The following is a 25,300-nucleotide window of genomic DNA, read 5'->3' on the forward strand; positions in this document are numbered from 1 at the left end:
GGTTTGTGGATAAACTAACGAGACTAATCGATTACTTGGATCTACCCATTTGCACTGGGCTATTTCTTAGTGGGTTAGATGTCAATATGTCATACGCAATTGTATGTTTTGGTGAACATATATTGTTCCAATATCTTGGTTCGTGATAAGTTGAGCAACAACAGACGAGTTTGTCTTGTAAGAGATCGCATACTTTTAAATTAAAATTAGGCAATAATAAACCTAATATTTAAAAGAGAATACCCCAATAGTGACTAGGTTAATCTCTTTAAATGACTAGTTTAATTCATTTAGTGACTATGTCTATTTTTATATTGAAACTAGACAGCCTCTCTTAATAATTTTTGACAGCATAGTAGTTTTTTTTTTAGAGATAACAAGAAATAGAGTAGTTTCTTAGAGATAAAAAATAAATTCTGCTTTTCTTTGTTTGGTTTGTAAATGATGAAAAGTAATGTTCGAAACAATGGAAATTAGTTAATTTGAAGTTCGAAGGGTGGAAAAAGATGATTTTTTTTTTCTTAATTTAGTATCTAAAATGTTTTTCATCTATCTAAGCTTTCTCTATTTTTATATTGAAACTAGACCGCCTCTCTTAATAATTTTTGACAACATAGTAGTTTTTTTTTAGAGATAACAAGAAATAGAGTAGTTTTTTAGAGATAAAAAATAAATTATGCTTTTCTTTGTTTGGTTTGTAAATGATGAAAAGTAATGATCGAAACAATGGAAATTAGTTAATTTGAAGTTCGAAGGGTGGAAAAAGATGATTTTTTTTTTCTTAATTTAGTATCTAAAATGTTTTTCATCTATCTAAGCTTTCTCTATGAAACCAATGCTAGCGTATTAATGATTTTTTTTTTTGGTAAATGGCACTATTGCCTGTAAAAATGAATATTGGCTTGACTCATTTGGTGGGAATTCCACCTCACGATCTCAAGGTTAAGGGTTTGAATCCCACCTCATGACCTCAAAGTTAAGGGTTTGAATCTCACTAAATAAAGAATACTTAGAGGACAAATAATCTCACAATCTCCCCTCCTTAAGAGTGTATGGGGGCCCTAAATCAAATCATGTATGAGAATAACCCAGAAATTATTCATCTTACCAAAAAAAACTATCGCATGTAAGAGATAAAAGATTAAATTTGGTAAAAGACAACATCTAAGAGATACTAGAAGATTAAAAGAGAACAAGTTCAAGATCTGAATCTCTCAAGATCTGATCAAAAGTAATTATTGCTTTATAAATGAATTCCTTTTTATAGGAAAACACCTCAAAATTGTTAGTTAATGAACTGAAATCCACTATATAGTGACAAATTGTAAAGATTCTGGTTACTAAGATAGTAATAGAATGCAACATTTTTTCTTTTGAGCCGCTAAGTGCATAATTAAATACGCTTATTATAGTACGATAACTAAATTAAAGGCCTTCACTGACACAACTGTAGTCTAATAAATTTATAGTACTAATGTTAGTCTAAGTATTACTACCTCAGTGTTGCATCATCAACAACAAATATTTATAGTTCCCCAGCAAGCAAGGACTGCAATTGTGGCTGAAAAAACGGAAGTAAATTGTACTCTTATCATTGAGGACCGGTTCTCTTCTACCTAAAACAGCCAGACTGAATTGAATTAAATTGAACTAAATTGATTTGAATTGAATTGAACTAAAATGAATAGTGATATGTAAGAGTAAAAGTATTGTCCACAGCTGAGCTTAATTGAATTGAACTGAACTGAAATGAATAGTGATATGTGAGAGTAAAAGTATTTGTCCAGAGTTGAATTGAATTGAATTAAACTGTACTGAACTGAAAATAAATTGGGAAGAACATGTCCTGAGTTTCATCCTTTTGGACTCGCATAAATTGAAATGAACTGAACTAAAATGAATTAAAATTAACTGAAATTAACTTAACTAAACTGAGAGAAACTGAAGTTGTGGAGAGAAATTGAACTGAAAATAAGTCTAAAAAAACCGGACCTAATTTTATTAAAACATTGTTGTGTTTTATTTTAGCAATTAAAAAAAAAGTAATTGTAGTTTTTGATGTTGCAAGTTGCAACTTGTAAGTGTGATCTAATTGACTCACATTTGTAATACATCAACTTGGGAGTTCAGCTTAATTACTTGCAATGTCATCATCATACATCACTTACGTACAAAATATTCTAATTATAGTAGTTTAGTATCACTTAATATAGTAGGAGGGGTATAGGCATGTGAAGAAGGGAAGTTACCAAGCTAATTGCCAGCCTAGGAGACCACTAGTCCACTCTTTTTAGCATCTTATATTCGTTTTTGACTACCAAAACAAAACCTAAAAGATGTTTAAGTAAATATATAGTATATTAATACACTTCCATTACTTATTAATTGTTATGTTTAACTTTTATAGTTTTCGGTATACTACAGGAACTACTAACCTCTTTAATCACGTATTAATAAAAATTGTCAAATTATTGATGTAATAAAATTATGCATTGACATGAATATGGTAAGAATTAACTGAAATAATATTTCACCAGCAAAGATTTATAAGTTTGACTCAGAAAATCAAACAATACTATTATGTATTTGATGATAGAAAATTATAATTATTAATCTAATGAAAATAATTCGTAGTTTGAATTATTTAGAAAAGTTTATTAAGGACTTTGATTTATAGTTATACAGATAATATTTTTGGGTGAAGGGAAGGTGTATGTTTTAGATAAGCATATAGTTATATATCTTTTGTTAGAGCATGTGTGTGCCAATTCAATAGATCTCCAAAGGAGCTACATGTTCTCTTATACTTAACTCATTTTTCACGAGTAATAACTAATAATGGTCATGACATTTGTTTTCTAGTCACAAATTATAACTAATTATTCCCTTTATTTCATATGATAATGTTTGCTCCCGAGCAATCACATCTAGAACCCAATCGACTTGCATCATTATTAATAAAGGCAAAAATAATTTTGGTCGATTTCAACTCAACTCAATTAGTTCATCATGTTATTAAGTTGAATTCAAACTCGAGACCAGCTTACTAAGCGAGAATATATAACAACAGAAGAACGACTAACACATAGATTTATATCGCTGACATTACTTTTTCACTTGTACTATTATTAACAACAAATATTATGATTCACTTAAGAACTTTCAAATTCATCACCAACAAATTTGAATATTTTTATTCATCTTCAATGATTGAAAATATATTTAAAAATCAATAAATACATGTCAACTAGTTCAGCTATCGAAATCTTTAAAACTGTACCCAATACTTAAAATAGAATCACTTTGATATAGATATTACTATCATTTTATCTACTTGGCAAGTGCATCCTACTACTCTAAGCAAGTGAGTATATGAGTCTCAACATGCATGTAGCTAGGAAAAACTAATAGGGTTTATAAGGCAATTGTTACTTGTGGAATTCAACAACTTGACGCGTTTAACGTGAACCTCTTATGGTACTTTTAGGGAGGAGAAAACTGAGGTACTAAATTAGTATAAATATAACAATTTGCATCAAGTGGTTAATTATTTAAATTAAGATTGCTATAGTTACCGGCTAACTTTGGCGTTCTCTTAATTACTAATTTTTTTATGCAATCGCTTAATTACTATATTAATACATAGGTATATTTATATCAATTGAGAATGTTTAGACCATACATAGCCTATCAAGAATCAACAACTTGTGTACAAATTCCAATGTTTCCTTTTAAGTATTCATATCAAATCACGGGAGAAGCAAGCTTTGTAAAGATCATTGCTCCACAAAAGATATTAAAAAAATGATAGTAGATTACTACATAATGAGTGTTAATAAGAATTTGGGTTTTTTAGGGGTCGGTTTATTTTCTAGAATTTTTATAGGAGAAATGTGTTTTTTTTTGAAAGAAAACTCACAAAGGCAACTAAAAACAAAAATATATTTAAAGTAGCATTTTTCTAGTACTTTCTCTGTTTCAAATTAAATATGATATTTTGACATTTTTCACTAGTCACAAATTTCACTTTGACCATCGTTTGTGATTTATGCGTGAATAAAAGAAAGGTCATGCGCAATTTGTTATATTCGTCTTAATATGTACTTCTTATAATTTTTACAAATACAATAATAAAAAATATATATGTGTTCAAAGTTTTTCATGGACATACATAAAAAATGAAAGTGTCCAATTAATTTAAAACGGAAGAAGTATAAAATTTAACCTTGGCTTTTTAAAGCCTTTTTTTCTCATGTTTGTGATTTACGTTTGGGTTTAATCACACAAACTGGGCCTACTCGACATGTACTTCGGCTTCAAAGCAGTTTTCAATTGATCCAAATTTGCTATATAGAATCCAAGGCCCAGCATGCACTTCCACATGCATAATTACTAAAAAGGGTAGACTTGTAGTACTTTCAAAGTTTTTTTTTTTTTTTTTTAATAGAAGGGTTCTTTTTCTTTTTGGTTGTTAGAGGAGCTAGAAGGGTAATTATGTATTTCAGTATTTATATGACAGAAATTCGATTTTGTGTCTTGAATATCGCTTCAAAACCTTATCAAATTAAATAAATGATATCTACTTGAATCAATCTATTTCAGATTCTAATTTATGACCTAATATACCTTAAACCTCAATGTTGGTCATAAGAGCAAATAGTGCATTACTATGACTACATACTTATGAACTCAAATTATCATCAAAAATTGAAAATATAAAAAGAAACGAGGATATGAAAAAGAATTATATCTTAATTTAATAGAGTGAACAATATGCAAATTGATTGTTATACGTACATTCTTATCTAATTCACAAATCATCAATTTGGAAAATGCACCCACCTTTCTTTTTAATTTTTTTTATTCATATGAGCCACGAAGGTAGTACAAAGTACAAAGAAGGGGAGGAGGATTCGAACGTGTGACCTATCGTTCACAGCACCTCAATCTTAACTACTAAGTCAAGACATCATTGATCCTCTCTTTTTAATTTATAATATAAGCAATTTAGTTTTCCGATTCTTTGATAGAATATATATCCAAAATTTACTTTTACTGCATTTCTCTTCATCTTTCAATGAGTACATTTTAATTGATGTGTTATTCATAAGTTGATCAAATTATTCACGTGGACGTAATATTCCCTCCTCTGACTTTGAATCAAGAAAATCTTATTTCTACCTATAATTTGGGAGAAAAAGGGTGTGTGTTAAGGTCTCTTGATAAGTAAACCTATCATGTGCAGAAGTTCTGCAGATTAGTTATCTTTAGATTAACTGACATGATTGCATTGCTTGCATTTTACTAATTAATCTCATCCTCTTAATAACGTTACAAATTATCTAAGTATCATTAATTATTAATCAATTAATAAATCCAGATGATACCTTCACCATTACTGGACAAACATGCCAACTGCTGCTACTGAGTCACTGTTCATAACATTTATTATTTCCCTTCTTTTATCTATCTTTGATTTTGAAAAATCTTTTTTATTTGGTTTTAATCGAACTCACTTTCTCCGTTACATAATATAGTGGTTGTTTTCTTTTTTATACGGTCTACAATATGTACCTTTGATTTTCGATATCTTCAATTCCGTATTAAACAAGCATATAAAAGTTGATATTACGAAAGTACATACACTTTAAACGAATTTGACAAGATCTTACATTGTACATATTAATGAGAAAATTTGTTCAAGATTGAAGTTTAACCTCAGAACAAGGAAACGAGCATTATATAATATATATTATGGATGGAGGGAGTAATATATAAATGTGAGTAAACAGGGGTTGTAGTTTGATTCAATGCGGAACAAAATTAATGAAATAATAATTAAAGGTGAGAAAACAATTAAGATGAACAAACAAATAACACAAAAATTTACGTGGTTCAGTCAAATTTAACCTACATCCACACAGATAGAGGATTAGAGCTTCTTCACTATAATGGAGAAAAACCAGAGAGAATAATACGAGTCCAAGAATTTACCAAAGGCTAAAAGTGTTTCTAAAGCCGTGTATTAAATAATGAACACCAAGAACCCTTTTATAATATAAGGAACCCTGTACAAAACCCTAAAAGATAACTCAAAAAATGAAAGAACGAAAACCGCGTAGCCGCTAAACCTCCCAATAGGGTCGGGCGACATCCGTCCGATCGAGAGAACAACTTTTCCAAGCTACTACAGTCTCGGACCCAATCGAACAACGTCCGCCAGGTCGTAGTTCGCGACGGATGTCGTCCGATCGGGCGTACCTACCAGATCATATCGGTCGGGCCTGCGATACCAATTTCTAACGATTTTCAAGGCACAAAACTTCAACAATAAAAACAAAAAAAAATTGTAACTTGAAAAAAATGGTACTTAATTTCCGTAGTCAACTAGAACTAGGGTTAAATGATAAAGTAGAAGTTCTTAAGCATTTATAGATCGTAATAGTGCTTTGGTCACAGTTTCACAGATAAATTTTGTTTGACCTAAAAGATGAAAATTCCATCATATACAGAAGTGCGTGGCTACTTTATTTTACCTCCCAAGTTCTGCATTATTTCCCATAAGATAGAAAAAAAATAATAGTAATTTGTAATTTAAGGAGAGGTTAAATAACTGTAGTAGTATTATTTCAGTCTTCTAGGTGGTCCAACTGCTAAATCCCAGAAATGGGAGGTATGAGAATCCCATATCAATTCATGATTGATACAGCATTCCCAAATCCACTTCTATCCAATCATCAAATTTGTTGCAAACATACATAAACTAACCTATATGCTAGAGTAATGTAGTAACAGTAACATTAATAGTTTAATACCATGGGCACCTACTTGGTACTCTAAGCACTTAATTAATTCACCTAGTATTCGAAATAAAGCTTTTTGAGCAAAAATATAGAATAAAAAGAGAAGATTATTGAGGTGGAGGTGGTAGTTCAGTGGAATATTATTCCGAATGTCAGGATATTGTTGAGGATTCAAATCCTTATCCCAACAATATGTTGGGCATTTACTTGTGGGTTGTTTAGCCTTATACCCAGCCTCTTAGCGCGTGTGTTCTGCAGGCTAGTACCTAGCAGGAGTTCGTCTTCTGACCAATTATCTTTCCTAATAAAAAAATATTAATTTATACAAAATGTCTTGGATAAAATAGGTTTACAATAATTTATTGTGCACCTAAATTGACTTTTATTATATAAAAATTGATTATATTAGATAAAAAATCATCTACATCATACGAAAATTTGACTATATCATACAAACTTTGACTATATATAAGGTAATTATACTATATAATAATTGACTATATTAAAAGAAAACTTATTACATCATATAATTTAGTGCACAATAAGTTATTATGGACCTAGTCAATTCAAGTTTTTTTGTTCTTTAATTATATATCTCGAAGTTGAAATATATACATCATTATACTAAGAAAATTTGGCTAGTACGAGTGAAAGGTTCATCTAACGATGCTTCCTCAACGCAATTAAAATCGAAACTACTCAAAAATTGTTGTAATCTTTTAGAGAAAGTTTAATATATTTAGATTTGAATGAATAACTAATAATGCCTTTTGAGTAATATTCATTTTAATTTACTGTACGAAAGAAATCCCCAACAAAATTATTATATTGTTGTCAATTAGCTTATTCTTTATTAGATCAATAATTTATATTTAGTCATAAGAAATGAGGTTATATTGATTCGTGTTGGAGCTGTTTCATTCCAATTCGGTTCTTTGTTTAGGTCATCTATTTTGTATATATTCAAAAATAACTATATAATTGAGGCTACATTAATTTTATCAAGTCCATTCATCTTTATTGTCAATTATGATAACGATATACCTCCATATATTTTTTCTTTCATTCATATTTTTTGTAAAATTAGTAATCATGCACTTTTGTTACTCTAAATATGAGGAATAGACCTTTTAGGGTTTCCGCATGTGATAGTAGGGCTAATATTGTTTTCTCAATGGAACATTAACCCTACAATACAACTAGTCATTTAGGGGTCTAAGTCATGAGTATTGCATTATTCTTCTAATAAGACAGTTTTTGTCTTATTTTTGCACTATTTCGTGGCTAGGCTGTAGGAATAATGGAATTAAACCTATAGATTTAGGTTGGAAGCACTTTATAATCTTTATAGTACAATTCGAAATATTCTTGCATTAGAGTTTAGACTCTCAATTCAATCATTATCAAATTCTAATCACGTAATTAGTATTTCATAGAACTCTAAACTAGGGGTATATTCTAGCTAATTAACAACACAATATTATTGCTCCTTAACTAGCTTTGTGGGTCTTGTGATTTGTGAAACATATACTTCCTCCGTTTCTAAATAAGTGCAATACTTCTTGTTTTCACGTTTGCCAATGTATTATTTTAACCATTAATATCTTCAATCATCAATAAGTAAAAATTATAAAAAATTGATATTAAAAAAATTCACATTCAGACGAATCTAACAAAATCCCACATGACTATGTTTTTTCTAAAATGTAAATCACCAAAACTAATTAAAGTTTAAACTGTGAATAGTAAACACTATGCAAATGTTGCACTTATTTAGAAACGGATGAAGTATATATGCATTAGTTAAATAGCCAATGAAAGTAGTATTATTAGTACTAATCTAATTTTAAAATGAAACTAGTAATGCACTATGGAAAAAGATTTAAAGGAATGTGTGCAGAAGAAAAGGGTCGGTGAAAAAGAACATGGAAGTTGAAGTTGGAAACTGTGTCAAAGGTTTATCTTTTGCTAACACATTCATGCAATCAGGACATGGGAACTTGAGAGTCTTATGGACCATGGTAAATTATAATTCGAGGTGGGCCCACCAAATTCTATCATTAGTAGTAAATAGTACATTTACCATGTCCATAACAACTAACAAGGATAATTTGCATAAGGTCCTGTCGGATAAAGAGAGATTTGAAGTAAAATTAGTATTTTGATGTCATATTAGAAGATAATTTAGCTAGTTAATTCTTTAATTTGGGTGTTTGGTAAAGATAGGTTTGATATAGATTTTTCAAATCAAAAAGCTTTTTTCGAAAAAGTTGGAAGATGAGCTTTTTGATATTAGAGGTTTGAGAATGAAAGAACAAATTACATAAAGTTCTCTAAAATTACTATCCTTACCTAGATATCCCTAAATCTAACATATAAGTCAATGTCCTTATTAGTCATTTTACACAATCAATTAACAATCAACTATCTATCAAACATCTTTATGCAAACAACTAATACAATCGGCTACTCAAATCAGCTAACAGTTAACAGCTATCCGCTAATTGTCAAACACGACCTAAAACTTTAAACTTAAGTTGAATACATTATATAAATAAGTTTGAATAAGTTCAAAATAAGTTTTTTTTATGATAAGTTATTTAGTTTCAACTAACATAAGTTCAACAACTTGAAACAAATAAAGCGTTTGTATTTTTTTTAGTATAATAATAAATCATTATATTGTTACTACTACTTCAAAATAATTGTATTTTCTTCTTTGACTAAATTACAGTAATAATATTGTAAAAAAAATCCTACATTTTTATGGTTAAATTGTGACCAAACGATGGTAAATTCATTTTATAAAGGGTATAATTTATTGTATCTCTCAATTTTCACGCTCAAGAAGTCAACCTACTTGTTTAAAAGAATTGTTATCAAATGATATAGACAACATTGGTCTTTTTAGTAAACAAATAGGAGCACCTTCTAGTTTATTTTATCAAAATTTTTGTATGTTGTCCGTCACTCAAAATAATTCTCATCATGAGGAAAAGAAAGGATTAAGTTGAGTTTATCCATGTCATCCTAAGTAAGCAAGAAAAACATTAACCAACTTATCTTTGTTATATCGGTGTCTTGGACATTTTTATGATGGTCATATTATAATGATCATGAAAATTCACTAGGTCAGAATGCTTGGTGTCTCGTAAAATTTAATATCATTTTAAACTACTAGATTTTCATGCACATATTCATGAACACTTAAATTCTTGTGCTTTAATGGTTATAAATATAGAAGAAATATATTTCTATAGCTAAAACGTAATAATGAGAAGGTAGAACTTAAAAAGAACACATCTGAGATTGCATGTGAGTTGAGTAGGGGTTGCACAGAGATAAGGAAAAAAGAAGATGATGGTTACATGCTTTAGCATATGAAAGTCTAAATCATATCATATAGACAAGACATATGAAAAAGATGTTATAACTAACTGTCACTGATACATACAGCAATAGCATGCAATACTTAGGAGTTAGGACTTAAAGAGTCATATATGTAAGCGTAACGCTAGATTCATAGCAGGCCACATGCAAGAATCAGAAAGGCTATTATCCTCAAACAAAGGCCAAAAGGCCTTTAAAAACCAAAAAAAGAAAGGGAAAGTTCCAATTTTACCTACAGTGTTATGGCCGAAATTGCCATAGATAATTGAGGCTGATTGCTCATACATTGATGGTAATACATGGTAGTTCAATTGATCAAATTAATCTAGGTATTAGAAGTGAATTCATGTTTCAGTATAGGGGCAATGATGCGAGTCGAGTTCGAGTTTACTCGACTCGTTATCATTTCGAGTCGAGTTTGAGTTGAGTCGAGCTCACTCGAGTCGAGTTTTGACCGAGTCGAGCTTTGATCGAGTAGATTTCGAGTAGCTTGCAAGTGTATCATGTTACAAGCAACGATAAGATAGAAAAATGTTGAATTTAGGTATTTTGCTATTGATAATTAGGTATTCGAGCTTCTCACGAGTTTTCGAGTCGAGTATCGAGTTGCTCAACTCGACTCATCAACATCTCGAGTCGAGCTCGAGTTCCGATCCATTCGAGCTCAAGTTCCATTCGAGCTCACTCGAGTCGAGCTTTGACCGAGTTTTGACCGAGTCGATCTCGAGTAGCTCGCGAGTTGTGTCATCTCATTGCCACCCCTATATAGAACTTATATATACGTGCGTCGTTTTTAAGATCTGACCCACCCACATTATATATGTTTGGTTAAGGAGTTAAGCTAGCTAGTCACAATCATAAATTTGGCAAGGTTATAAGATGATGTAATATGAAACAATCATAAGTTCTGGTTATAAGTGATAGAGTACTTGCTATAAGCCGAATTTGGTCAAAAGTTGTTTGTTTAAGACATATGTAAAAGTCAGGCCCGTCTCGAACTATATAGAGGCCCTGTGCGATCTCGTATTTGAAGAATTCAATAATGTAATAGCTCATCCATACTTCACATAATCATATTATGAAAAAAAAAGTCCAAATAAGTAGATAAACTTTTTCTTTTTACTACTTGAACTCTCTCTATTTTTGGGGCCCTCACAATTAATGGGCCCTGTTCCATAGAACATGTTGAACATGCTAAAAGCCGCCCCTGGTAAAAGTGGTCGATAAAGAGCACTTAGTTTAGTTTGTTGTTAGTCATGACTAAACTTTATTACCATGACTGTTTTAAAAAGCCGAAAATGTTTAAAACAGATCAATGGTATTGATTATGTTGAACTTAAATAGAGTGCGTCTATACGCACATCACATTCATCCATACTAGTGGAGGTATTTAGCCTCAGATGTCTTTTACTCTTGATTACTATGTACTCATATCACTTCGCAACATATATATTTAATGTGCATAACCCCTAGAGCAAGTGAGTGATGCATAACAGTTGCGCACAGTCGGAAGATTTATTGCCATGACAACATTGCAAGCTCGATGAATCAGTAGCCTGAGCATTATATGCAGTTGCACCAAACAAATATGTTTGATCTTTTGATGGCATATTCTATGCTATATACGAGGGCTTAGTTACTCAAATCACAGGGCTATAGTAGATATCACTGTAACATATAATTTAGCACTTCCAAGCATTATATACTGCAAATCCTGCAATCAATGACATAAATTTTAACCTCTCTAGCTATTATTTTGGTTCTTATACAGTAGGGCTGGCAATGGGTCGGGTTGGGTCAAGATCAGGTTGGGTTGGCGGGTTGGTAGGTTGAGAACCCCTTGACCCAACCTGACCTGTTAACTTAAACGGGTTGAAATTTACAACCCAGCCCAACCTTATGATAAACGGGTCAACCTTCAGGTCGACCCATTTAATTTTTTTTCGTATTTTTTCTAGAAAAAAAATAATAAAAACAAAATAATTTATTTGCAAATAACAGTAGGCAGTAAATTAAAATTAAGTCATTACAAAACCATATGATAATATTGTCCAAAATCAACATAACTTTTGTTCAAAATCAACACAAATGTTCAAAATTAACATCATTACAACTTCATAAGCAATTGTTCAACCTTAAGTGTAATGACTAAGTCATAATAAGCAAGAGCAATAGAGGACTCCAAATTTTTTAGGGATTTTTTTAGTTTGTTTTTTCATAAATGGGTTAGGTGGATCAAAATCAGGTTGGAATTTTCAACCTGACCCAACCCATTTAATTAAACGGGTTGGGTCAGGTCGACCCATTTAATTAAACGGGTTCAATTTTTTGACCCAACCCATTATTAATAGGTTAGGTTCGGGTCGGGTTGGCGGGTTGGGTAATATTTTGCCAGCTCTATTATACAGTAGCTAGTTGGTAATTAGAGTAAACTGTGATTCCACAAATTTTACATTTGACCATATTTCAGTACAAAAGAAGTGAAATTTTGTGAATTGGTACGTTAATAATTGGCAAAAAAAAGACTGGCATCAAAGGGCTAGTTACAGCCTACAGTATTAGTATATGTACACATATTATTATTATCAGTTGTCTCATCAAAGAAATAGGAACATATCATTGGTGAAGTAGGGTGTAAGAATACTTTTAGCAGTTAGCACCAAATAAATGTGATCATATCTGTCATGGCTGCACCCATCAAAAGTTGCTTCCTTCCTTACCAACAAAGTTGTTGATGATTCTGGTGGATAAATTTGTAATATTATTAATTAAGGGTAAAATTTTAGATTTTTTTTTTTTGTGTAGGAGTAATTTTTAGTTCACAATTTAGAGAGAATTACCTTTGATAATTATAGTCTCCGTTTTATATATAGGATACCAAAATTATCTTGTTATTCTGAAAATCTGTTGTTATTTAGATAAGATTATATATCGAACATTTAGTGATTCAGAATTATTGTTAAAGTAAATATGTGAGTTCATAATGATTTTGAACCTAATAGATTTTTGTGATAACTAATCTTTTACGACTTCACGACTAAAGAATCATTTTAAGTACTTTTACCTGACATATTTTAGACTAGAACCGGATTAATTAACCCTTGAAGAAATTATGGTTATTAAGTTGTTTAGGGTTGTAAGAAAAGATTGTGTTGTGGAGGAAACTTGGAGTATAAGAATGACAAAGTTATACACAAATGTTGTTATTCATGATTTTTTGATTTATAGATAAATAAAATAATAATCTATGTCTGTAAAAAGAAAACTAGACTACAATCATATTTAACATCAAATGCTTTTTTTAAACCTTTGATATGATATGGAAGTACTCCTTGTGAATTACAAAATCTCATAAAAACAAATAAGTAATCCTACTTTAAATTTACTAAAAAAATTGCATAGTCTCAGGTCTTGAGCGCCACACCTTTTTTAGATGTGCATAGTTCTAAGTCTTGGACGTCACTTTTTTTTCCTCAACTAGTTTACATCCACTAAAAGAATTTTTTATAAGTCTTATACATTTTTCATTGAGATTAAACGTCATAAAAAGATCGTTTTTTTAATTCGAAATTCTAATTTTAAAAACCGAAAGTCAGTTAAAATAATCTCACAACATAGTCTTAGCTTCTTAAAACAACAAGGTACTTCTAAATGGTTGTTAGCTTGTTTCTTTATTTGTTTGCATAATTTTAAAATGTATATCCAATATTGGTTGTCTTATATTATAAAAATACAGGCCCGTCTCGAACTATATAGAGGCCCTGTGCGATCTCGTATTTGAATAATTCAATAATATAATAGCTCATCCATACTTCACACAATCATATTATGAAAAAAAATAGTCCAAATAAGTAGATAAACTTTTTCTTTTTACTACTTGAACTTTCTCTATTTTAGGGCCCCCACAATTAAGGGGCCCTGTTCCATGGAACATGTTGAACATGCTAAAAGCCGCCCCTGTGAAAATAACTTCTCATACTTTGAGAAATGGACACTAGTGGTCGTGGGAAGTCTGATAATCTAAAAAGTCTCATCGATTTGAAAATGACTTCCCAATATCACTTGAGAATTGAGATACATCATACATACATATGATATGAGACGTTACCCTTCTCATCAAGGACAATAGATTTATTAATCCTCAATCAATCTAAAGAAATTTAAAGCATGCATGCATTAAAAATAGGTTGTTTTAGATTTGGTTTTGATTCGTTATCAATTGAACGATTACTAAATTAAATGAACGCTCCTCATTGTTAGATACTCAGAAATGCTTACTCCCTCGTCATTCCAAAGCAATCCATCTCGAGCGCACCTAATTAACAGTGAGTACGTCTTAAGTTTAACATGATACGGAGTACATCATAATTCATTGTGTACGTAACATGTATAATGATATAGATTTCAACAAGAATGACATGACTATACTGTCTTGGCCAAGTGTACTTTTTAAGATTGAGGTGCTGTGAATGATAAGTCACATATTCAATCCCCCCTTTCCCTTCTTTGTACTTTGCTCTGCCTTCGTGGCTCATACACTTCAACAACTCTAACATGACTATACAAATTATAGCATAAATTTAATGTCATTTTCTCATTTATTTCATGTCATTTGCATTTTTTTTTCACAAATAAAGCAGTAGTTTGTTGGTTGTTACACCAAAAAAATTGAGATTAACAATATAATCTTAGTTTTTAATTGGCATAGTGTTTTTTCTTTTTTTTTTGTTGAATTTTCTAATAAATTTGAGTTTCTGACACACCAGCAGGAAAGTTCGTCTTGTAAGACTAGCGCATTCAACTCAAAAGAAATCTAACAGTCAAATAAACTCCCCATCCTTAAATTTTAAGGCGTCACAAATCAAATAATTATACGAGGTTTGAGCTCTTCCTTAATTAGTTCCTTTCAGCTCCAAGAGTCCCACTTGATTCTCGTAATGTGGAGAGTACACATGAAAATGATCTAAATATTTTTTAAAAAACTTAAGATGACTATTAATTCTATAATGAAGTATTAGATTAATGATCAAAGTAATTAAACTTAAGATGCTTTAGCTTTAGTGCTAGATCTTTGCACCATTGCCTACTAGATTTAATTGCAATGTTTGCTAAGGACGAGGCATATTGTAAGTTTTAAAGAGTTAACTTAGATCATGCTTCCTCCCAAATCGGTAACAAATGTTTACTCTAATTTTACAGGATTGTGAACACCAAGATATAGAAATCATTGACATCACATGTAAATGTGCAATGCATGATTATAATAAAAGTTAAGCATTTGTTGATATTACAAGCAACATAATATAGGTTGGATGCATTGCAACGAAAATTAAAATGAATAGTAGTTTACTAAGTACAGTAACTCTTTATAAAAGAAATAAATTGCGTCTTATAAAACAGGAAGTTGTTAGTATGATCGACCCAAGAAGATCTTGTTTAGTTTTTAGGTTAGTTTTAATTAGTTCGGGCATTGATACGGCAAGTTGGCCAAATTGCCTAAACAATTAATTTTCCTTGAATTTCAGGTCTTGATTATTGATATGCTCATTAAATCATATAAGTGAATGACAAATAATTAGACTTATAAGTAGTTTGATTAAATTAAAGATACACTGTTGAATACTATTATATACTGGCGATACGAGGATTACATAAGAGATTTGTCGATTTATATCGGCGATGAATTTTCAGTTGTAACCATTGTAATTGCTTACATCTTATGTCTCTATTTCTTGTAGACGTGTCTTGTCCATTGATTTAGTTGACTGTAAAAATATGAAAAAAATAAAGTAAAATCAATAATATCTATGTTTATAATGAAATCAATGTGAAATAACTAGTTTGGAGAGATTACAGTGGCTATAAAGTTATATGTTTATAATCATTGTAAAAGAACTCCATGAGATATATAATAGTGGAACTTAATTAATTTAATTTTGAAGATACATGAGTTAACTTTTATTAACAAATTTAGAAAATTGAAAACAATTTTATTTGATTTCTCTAATTTGTTTTTATTTTTGAATATAACTGAAAATAGAAAGCATAACGAATATCCCCAAAAGTAAAAGGTTTTTGCCACGCGTGGTACCAATCAGAAAAGCATAAGTAAACATTATTTTTGATATCCGATCACACTAAAAGCTAAAATCCACAACTATAAAAGTCGACCAGAAGGGGTAAATTGTTGAAATTATGTAAAAAAAAAAAAGTTGGGTGTACTAGTCAATATCGCGAATTTATCTGATTTCTCTAATTTGTTTTTGTTTTTCAATATAACTGAAAATAGAAACTATAACGAATATTCCCAAAAGTTAAAAGTTTTTGCCACGCGTAGTATCATCAATTAGAAAAGCATAAGTAAACTGTAAACATTGTTTTTGATATCCGATCATACTAAGAGTCTGTTCATTTCGGTATAAAACAGCTGAATTGAATTGAATTGAACTGAAATGAAATGAATAGTGATATGTGAGAGTAAAAGTATTATCAAGAGTTGAACTGAATTGAACTGAATTAAACTGAATTGAAAATAAGCTGAAGAGAACATGCCCTAAAAATTAAAATCCACAACTATAAGAGTCTACAAGAAGTAGTAAATTGTTGAAATTATGTAAAAAAAATTTGGGTTTACTAGTCAATATCACAAATAGTGACAAACCTTTATTACCCATATATGGGCCAAAAACTTATGAGGTCATTAACTAAGAAGACACATTCTTCTACGGTTCTACCCACGTTTCCTATCTGTGATTCACAACTCACAAGTCACAAATCCCTCATATTCCTAACAAAGTTTGTAGTATTTGAACTAAATATTGTCCACATTTACTATGACTCATGCATAACCGTTAATCCTGAACAAGCCACAAATACAACAGTAGTAACGACACTTGTGGTGTGGTGTTTACTGTTTATATTGACGACAAAAAACGTTCATTTTCCACCACTTTTTGCTCCCCCCTCAATCCCTATGGTAAAAATATTAATACTTCCTCCGTTTCTTTTTACTCGCTACACTTTCCATTATGGGAAGTTTCACATTACTTGCTACACTTTTTTTTGGGCAATAAACTCTCTCTATCTCTCTCCTCCCACATGGGTCCCTTTCCTTTTTACTCTCTACCTTTCTCTTCGCCAAAAATTGCCTAGGAGTTCGTGAAATGAGAAGTGTAGCGAGTAAAAAGAAACGGAGGAAGTATTAGGAGCAGTAAAATATAAAAAGATTCTGTAAATTCAGTATCAATTTAGTAAAACCAGAGAGGTAAAGAAGGTAAAAGTTAAAATAGGGTCAAACTTTTCGCAACTCAAGGAAGTTGGACTCTGACACGTTCAAGTGAACATCACCCACGGGAAAAATAAAGCCCAATTCTTATAAACTAGCTAATGTTCCCAAACTACCCTTCCATTCATTCCACTTCACTCAATATTTGAAAGGGTAGTTTGGGGAATCATTTTGTGTTCATTTCACTTGAGATAAGGTGATTTTGTTTGATTTTTCTAATATGATTTAGGACGTGTTCGATAATCGTAGATGTGGTAATAGCTTTTAGTTGTGAAATTAGTTGTTAGCTGTGTTGGTAGATTTTAGCGGTTGGTGTGTACATGTTAGCGGTTCAAGTAGCTATATAAAATATTGATATTTTGTAAAGAAGTTGTCAAAGTAGTTGTTTACAAATAACTAGTTAAAAACTCAAACGAAATTTTAATGTGCAATTTATACATCACTAAAAGCTACTTAAAAGCTACAAATCATAGATTTTGACGAACACTACCAAAACACTACTTATACAGTTATACCACTAAAAAGCTGCTTATACCACTACCTAACCAAACACTACTATTTTTCTTAATTAGTGTTTTAACTCTGTCAAAACACGAAAAGCTTGCGCCAAACACATTATTAGACTTCAGACTAAGTTTTGACCATATTTTGACACTACAACATGGTCTTGTGAAATCTTATTAATTTATCTCATCGATTATATTTCAAATATGGGTTTTTCTAACCTATGCACCTAGTGCAAAGGTTGAACTTTATCTATTAAATAAATTGATTAACTAGAATAAAATACCTTTCCAATAATTATGTTAAATAGTTAGTTTCCTTATTAATATATATTTTATCTTTTCTTTTATTCAAATCAAAATTGTCATTAATATATCAAATCAAAATTGTCATTAATATATCAAATCAAAATTGTCATTAATATGAAATGTCTGTACCTTATTTTTGCTTAACTAAAATTATCAGAACTTATTATTTATTAAACCTTATTCATCCTTATTAGACCTAAGTCATGTTTTTTTGGACTGAATTGGGTTGAATTGCACTAAACTAGACTGAAATGAATTGAACTAAACTGGATGAACATTTTGAGAGGAAACTATTGAACTAAACTGAAATCAACTGAACTGAGCTAGATTGAACTTAAATCTAAATAAATCCAAAAGAACAGGACCCTAATATGAACCTATTTTCCAATAAGAACCGAAAATAAGGTGCACTCAACACATTCAAAATAAGGTTTAATAAATTTAGATAAGTTTTATATGATCTAATAAGGGCCAGTTCTCTCTAGCTTATTTTCAGTTCAGTTCAGTTCAATTCAATTCAATTTAGTTCAGCTTTGAACAATACTTTTATTCTCACATATCACTATTCATTTCAGTTCAATTTAGTTCAGTTCAATTCATTTCAGTTCAATTCAATTCAGTTCAACTGTTTTATGCCGAATAGAACAGACCCTAAGTCCAAATTCCAGATAAACAAAATTAGGGAGGACAACCGTAGGCCGTAATAGATACGTTCCAATATTCCATGGCATATCTTCCGTTTTGCATAAAAAAGGGCATTGTAGGAATTTTCCTCAAAGCCTCACCTCGTAAGACCCTTTAAAAGACTTGAAAAGCGGGAGTTAACGATAAAGCCGTGAAAATCTGAAAACCAAAAACACTAAACAGAGTGAAAGAGAGAGAGAGAGAGAGTGCGCCTTTGTTCTAGAGAGAGAATGTGAAGAAGAGAGAAAAATCAATGGTGGTTTGATTTCTGCAAACTTAAGGTGTAAGTTTTCTTCAATTTGAAGGAGGAGAGAGAGAGAAAAAAGAGAGACAAAAATGACGACGACTACTGGAATAACAATCCATGACCAAAACTTAGAGAAACAAATTGAGAAACATATGGGAGGTTGTATGGCTGGTTTCTTCAATATCTTTGATCGTTCTCAAATTATCTCCGGAAAACGTCTCTATCCTAAACGTCTTCCTCCTGCTCTTTCTTCTCCGGTATATTTTTCATACTCTTTTTTTTTCATATAGTTTTCTCATTTTCTTCAACTGAATTCATTGAGTATAATGTTTGATTTGAATTTTTCTCATTTTTTTCAGCTGAATTCTTTGAGTGTAATGTTTGATTTGAATTTGAATTTGAATTCGTTTGATTTGATCAATTAGGGAGGAGATTCAGCATCGGAGTCAATCTCAGCCGTCGGATCTCCGGCGATATCGATGGAATTCGAGAAGCCGAAGCTACAACCGGAGATTCGATCACCAGTACCAGAAACTCCTCCTTCTTCTTCTGTTACTGGTGCTGTAACTGTAAACTCACCTTCAATGGAGTCGGTGAAATCGCCATGGAAGTTCAACCGAGAAGCTCCGAGACTCTCGCTTGATAGCAGAGCAATTACTGACGCTAAAGGCGGACTTCGACCGCGAGAGATCCGAATCAACACCGTTTCTACCTCCGGCGCAACCGCTGACGACGGAAGAGACAATCAGCGACAGTCTCCGAGCGTTATCGCTCGTCTTATGGGACTCGAGCAGCTGCCGAGCTCTTCTAGTAGCGAGCCGGAGAAGAAGGTTGAGCTTCGTAGATCGGCGTCGGAGTCGCGATCAAGAGATTATCGGTTTTTTGATACTCCGAGCTTTCTCTCTCCTGTAACTACTAAAAATGAAGTTATTGGAGAGAGAAAATCTGATCAAATATCTGCCATAACCAGAAACCAGAATAACAGCAATAACGGTTATGGTTATGGTTATAATTATGGAGGAAAGAGTAATATTCAGAAGGTGAAGAATCAGAGTAGTAACAATACTCAGCGAAGATTAATGGTGGAAAAAAAGAGCTACTACAACTCTGCGGATTTTTTTCCGGCAGAACTTCCGGCGAAACAACAACAAGAACAACATCAAGCGGTGACGATTTACGGAGAAATCGAGAGGAGGTTAAGGATGAGAGGAATCGATGAACCTTCCAAAGATTTGGAAACTCTGAAGCACATTCTAGAAGCTCTTCAGCTTAAAGGACTTCTACATTCCTCCACAACTTCCACCACCGCAAATTATTCTGGCCGGAGATTCTCATCGGAGGAAGAATCTCCGGTGGTTTTAATGAGACCAGCAAGATCTCCGGCGAATAATCGCCGGCGAAATATGAATAATAATTCTTCCTCCGGCGATAGTCCAAGGCGAGAGAGACCGGCGAGAAGTCCGATGAGATCGCCGGGAAGAGGTGAGAATCGAACCTCTAGTCCTGTGGTTCGACGAAAAGGCGGTCCATTAAGCGTCGAAACGCAGAGGAGAAGCAATGAAACGACAACGACGACGATGATGAATAGTAGCAGTAGTAGTACTAGAGTTTCATCACATTCTCCAGTTCAATCTCCGAAGATGACGACGACAAGGCGGTGTGATCAGACGGTGAATCGATCACCTCGTAATCGGAGATCAACGGTTGAGGTTTGTCAGAATGATAGAATCCTCAGTGGTCCTGCATTTGCTGAAGATGAAGCATCTACTACTATTTCTGAAAGCAGCTTCAGTACTTCCTCACATACCGACAATGAGGTACTTACTACTTAATTCAAATTCAACAATTGTTGATTTTCACAATTAATCGTTTAATTAACTTAATTAATCAATCATGATGAATTGTTTTTAATTTTATTTTATCTGAGCAGAGATGGAGGGGAGATGAGTACAGAGATGGAAGAAATCTACTAGAGAGGTGTGATAAACTATTGCACAGTATAGCGGAAATAACTGCAAACTCGAACTCAAACTCGGCTGAGTTGCAGCAACCTAGTCCAGTATCGGTGCTTGACTCATCTTTTTACAAAGAAGATGACTCACCTTCGCCTGTAAAGAAACGTACCATTGATTTCAAAGGTAATCCTACTAACCTCACATTATGTTTTTATGTTTTTGACTTTTTGATCATGACGTTTCATAGCTGTTATACATATATATTCACTACATTTAACGTACTCATGATTTTAACGTAAGATTGAGGTTTTCAAAATCTGCTTGTAAAATCAAATCATGTACTCTACTCACTTGTCCTGCTAACATAACAACTACTCTAGTACTGACTACTGAATATGTGATGAACATATTATGAAAACCCAAATAATCATAATCGCATATGGTACTACGACGGTCCCTACTGTAAGTATATGTACTCCCGATGTTATGAAACATTACAATATTTCTACATTTTGTGTGATTTGAACTAGTAATGTACAAATTGGTTTGGTTGGATGTCCTTCACTAGATTATAACGTCATTATTACTAAACAAAGGAATCTTATCATGAAAAGGAATGAACATGTTAGGAGTTTGATTATCGATGTACATGCAAGTTTTAGATAATTTCTCCTAGTTAATAGTACTTGTGATCTAATATTAGATCCTTGTAATTATTTCCTTGAGAAGGGGGTGGTTGATATTATAATAGAGGAGAAAGATTAATGATTAAAGATTTAATATGTGTAGATCAGGTGTATCACATATAATATAGTTTCTTCTTTTTTGACGTGAAACTATGTTAACGTTCATTATATCAAAGAAAGCAGATTCATCGTCATACAATGTAATTAGCCGACCTCATTGACATAAAAATAATTTCAATACATAGGTGATTATTCTGTATTTTTGGGGTGACTGCATCTTGTATGCAATAATCCGCTTCTATATATTTTGTTTAATGTCTTTTTGGATAGGATGAAGAGGGTTCATTTAAGGGGGATAAACATAATTCCTCGAACTTCTATACAAAAAAAATTGTAATGACGAAATTACATGCAGCTTGCACATGGTTTTTCTTTTTGTATTGAAGGCTAATTGGATAGAAACTATGTAACGTCACCTGATGCATTCCCTTTAAGAGTTTGAGGAGGGTCAATTGGTTTTAACATTGATATTGATGTTGTTGTCGTGTTAATTGGTAGTTAATGATTATAATTAAGGTTAATTGAATGAACATTAAGAAGAGATTTGATGAGAGTGCTGACTTCAAGAGAGAGGTTAAGAATTAAATTACTAGTTAAAATGCATAAAATACAGACTGGCAATAAAAGTGAGCCAATTCAATCTTACTAAAACAAACCAATGAGAGAAGAGAAATGGCTCATCTCATGTTAGCTCAGATAAGTGACCAGTGGGGTTGTTTCTGGGGAAAATTAAAGTAGCAGGGGAGCCTTAAACCCACACATGATCAGCTCAGCCATCACGTGGGTCGTGGTGGGTTGCTATCTTTCTCTCTCCTCTCTTTCTATCCCCATCTCGATCCTTGATGACGATTGACGACAACTTATTATGAAAGTAGGATTATTGCACATTAGTTTTTGGTCAAGATTTTATTAATTACTCATGTTTATGATTTTTAACTGCAAGTCTTGTTTTTATTGCTATCTTCAACTCCATTTTGACTAATTGTGGTAAAAGATGGAGTGTTATGAAAACTACGCGAATTTAGTAAGATTACACATCGATATGTTTTTTTTACAAAATAAAAATATTTAGTCAAAAATTTTAAAGTTTAATCACAATAGAGAAAAACAGGCCCTATATTATAAGACGGAGGAGTATTGTAATTGCATTATCGTGTGATATTCAAACTATAAATTACTTGATTATTGACATCAATGATGATTTTAGTTTTGCTTGTCGGTGTTATTAATGCTTAGTTATTGCTTAATTTACCATGGTTAGGCTTTAGCTTCTTGTAGTAGGGATGCATATGTGTATATCTCCTATTTGCCAGATCTATGTATACGTGTGGGATACAGATTAGACCTCTATTAATGTGTCATAAATGAGACTAAAAACTACTAAGATGAATGTTCTGTGTAAAGTAGTTGAGGAGCAATAAATGGCTGATGAAGATTTTCTGTTTAAGTTTCTTCCCACTGACATTAGTAACTATCGCATTCAATATATGAGGCTTATGTATAAGAGAAAATCCTAAATTTAGTCCTTTTTTGTGTGTTTAATCATATGAATTTCTTTTTGGTACTAAGAAGTTAGAACTGTCTCCTTCACTGACTTAATAATAATAATAATAATCTCTTCATTTCTGATTACCAGATCAAGTAGTTATGGACTTAGAAGATGAACTGTTGTGGAGCCCATCATCAATAATCCAATTATCAAAGCTTGATCATGACATGTATTCATCAGACGATTCAGAATTCAGCTATGTTTCAGAGGTACTCAGAGCATCAAATTACCTCCCAGATGACAATAACTTATTCCTATTATTAGAGAAACAAAGCTCAATTAGAGGCAGTACTAAAGACAAGTCCAAAGCTTCAATTCTTCAAAGGAAGCTCATCTTTGATACCGTCAACGAAATCCTCGATCGAAATCGAGAATTACCCCCTTGGAAAACAGTTTTAATCACGGATTCAACCTCCGGGAGACCGCCATTGGAGCAAATTTGGTCCGAATTCCAAAAAATCCGAGAGCGAGGTCCGTCTGAGGACCTCCTCGAGGTCATAAGTGGGGTGTTGAAGAAAGATTTAGCCGGAGATTCAATAACCGGGTGGGCCGATTGTCCGATGGAGATGTCCGAGGTGGTGCTCGACATCGAACGATTGATATTCAAGGATCTCGTCGGCGAAACTATCCGAGATCTCGCTACCTTTGCTGGGGAAAGTACGGGACTACAAGCACCTCGTAGGAAGTTAGTTTTTTAATAGCGCGGGAAAAGAGAAACATTTGGAAATAGTGGGATTGTCACCAACTTTTGGCGCACTTTTTCCGTTTGTTTATCTCCTTCACTAGCCAAAAAAAGGGACCCCACCAATTAGGTGTTTATTAATTATTACTATTTAATTAGTTTATTATTAGGAGTAATTTTTTTCCACTTAATTTCTAAGTTTTCGTCGGCCATGTTTTTTTGTGGTAATTTTTATGGAATTGTGGACTTAGATTTGAGAATGTAGGCTCAGCTGAAACCCACGCAAATCTAACGGTCACTTTTTTTTATTATTATATATAATTTTTTATCTTTTTAGAAAAAAAAAAGATGTAAAGCAATCAATTAGGAGATTTTATTTTTAGTTTTTTAAAAAAAAGTAAAGCAAGTGTGTCATGTGAAGGGCATGTGGGTGAGCTGAAAAGGGCAGATGATGCTGTCATGGGTTGTATGGAAATAATAAAACAGATGTGGAAGCTGAAGAAAAAGAAAAAAAGTGAAAGCCCAAAATAAAGGTGAAAAACAAGTGGGGGCCCAATAGTGGATTATTGAGGGATAGCAGAAAGTTTGGTTTTAATTAATTGAAATTCCATGTGTTTTTTTTTTGTCTCTAAGTAAGAGAGAATTTGTAATGATGACTTTTGTTTTGGTATAATGTAGTACTAGTAGTAGACTAGTACTATAGTTTGTGATAAAATTATGGAATGGGTCAGCTTAAGTTTTTTACATGCCATGCTCATTGTCACGCTACCTGCTATAAATTTATTAAAATGCATGGGCCCTTGTATTTTTGGCCTGCCATGACTTGTGCGCCCAAGTTTGAATTTCATGTTTTTGATTGTTTTGATGTATAACTTGTCCCATTATTGTTATCTACAACTCTTTACCCTCTCTTTGATAGCTTCAGGTCCCGTTCTTTTGAACTTGTTTTCAGTTCAATTTAACTCGATTTAGTTCAGTTCAATTTAGTAGTTTTCTCTTACGGTTTTCGTTTACTTGAGCTTAGTTCAGTTAAAAAGAACAGGGTCTCAATCATCAATGATATTATTATAATTTTGTTTGAGTTTGTGGAAATTTGTTTTTATATAATCAAATGTAAGATGCTAATAATAGTATGAAATAATACAAA

The 25,300-nt window shown here is 32.1% G+C and overlaps 1 protein-coding gene across 2 annotated transcripts; it reads left to right on the forward strand.

Annotated features, from left to right (window-relative positions):
- The first annotated feature begins 19,076 nt into the window (after positions 1 to 19,076).
- LOC104894576 (protein LONGIFOLIA 1) lies at positions 19,077 to 24,897 on the forward strand. 2 transcript variants are annotated; one of them, XM_010680840.4, is made up of 4 exons: positions 19,077 to 19,478; positions 19,647 to 21,038; positions 21,149 to 21,359; positions 23,559 to 24,897. In XM_010680840.4, exons 1-4 carry the CDS (start codon positions 19,311 to 19,313, stop codon positions 24,167 to 24,169), a joined length of 2,382 nt encoding a protein of 793 aa, XP_010679142.2. In that variant the 5' UTR covers positions 19,077 to 19,310; the 3' UTR covers positions 24,170 to 24,897. The 2 variants fall into 2 exon arrangements, with proteins under 2 accessions (XP_010679142.2, XP_010679143.2); XM_010680841.4 differs by having other exon boundaries at positions 19,078 to 19,478; positions 21,152 to 21,359.
- Positions 24,898 to 25,300: the final 403 nt, after the last annotated feature.

This window comes from Beta vulgaris, chromosome 5, assembly GCF_026745355.1.
Source record: "Beta vulgaris subsp. vulgaris cultivar EL10 chromosome 5, EL10.2, whole genome shotgun sequence".
Lineage (NCBI taxonomy): Eukaryota > Viridiplantae > Streptophyta > Magnoliopsida > Caryophyllales > Amaranthaceae > Beta > Beta vulgaris.

Bases quoted from the DNA above. Each gene is read 5' to 3' on its own strand.
- LOC104894576 (XM_010680840.4), top strand. From the start codon at position 19,311: ATGACGACGACTACTGGAATAACAATCCATGACCAAAACTTAGAGAAA. The intron at 21,039-21,148 runs GTACTTACTACT...ATTTTATCTGAG, and splicing joins CCTCACATACCGACAATGAG to CAGAGATGGAGGGGAGATGA. The intron at 21,360-23,558 runs GTAATCCTACTA...TCTGATTACCAG, and splicing joins ACGTACCATTGATTTCAAAG to ATCAAGTAGTTATGGACTTA.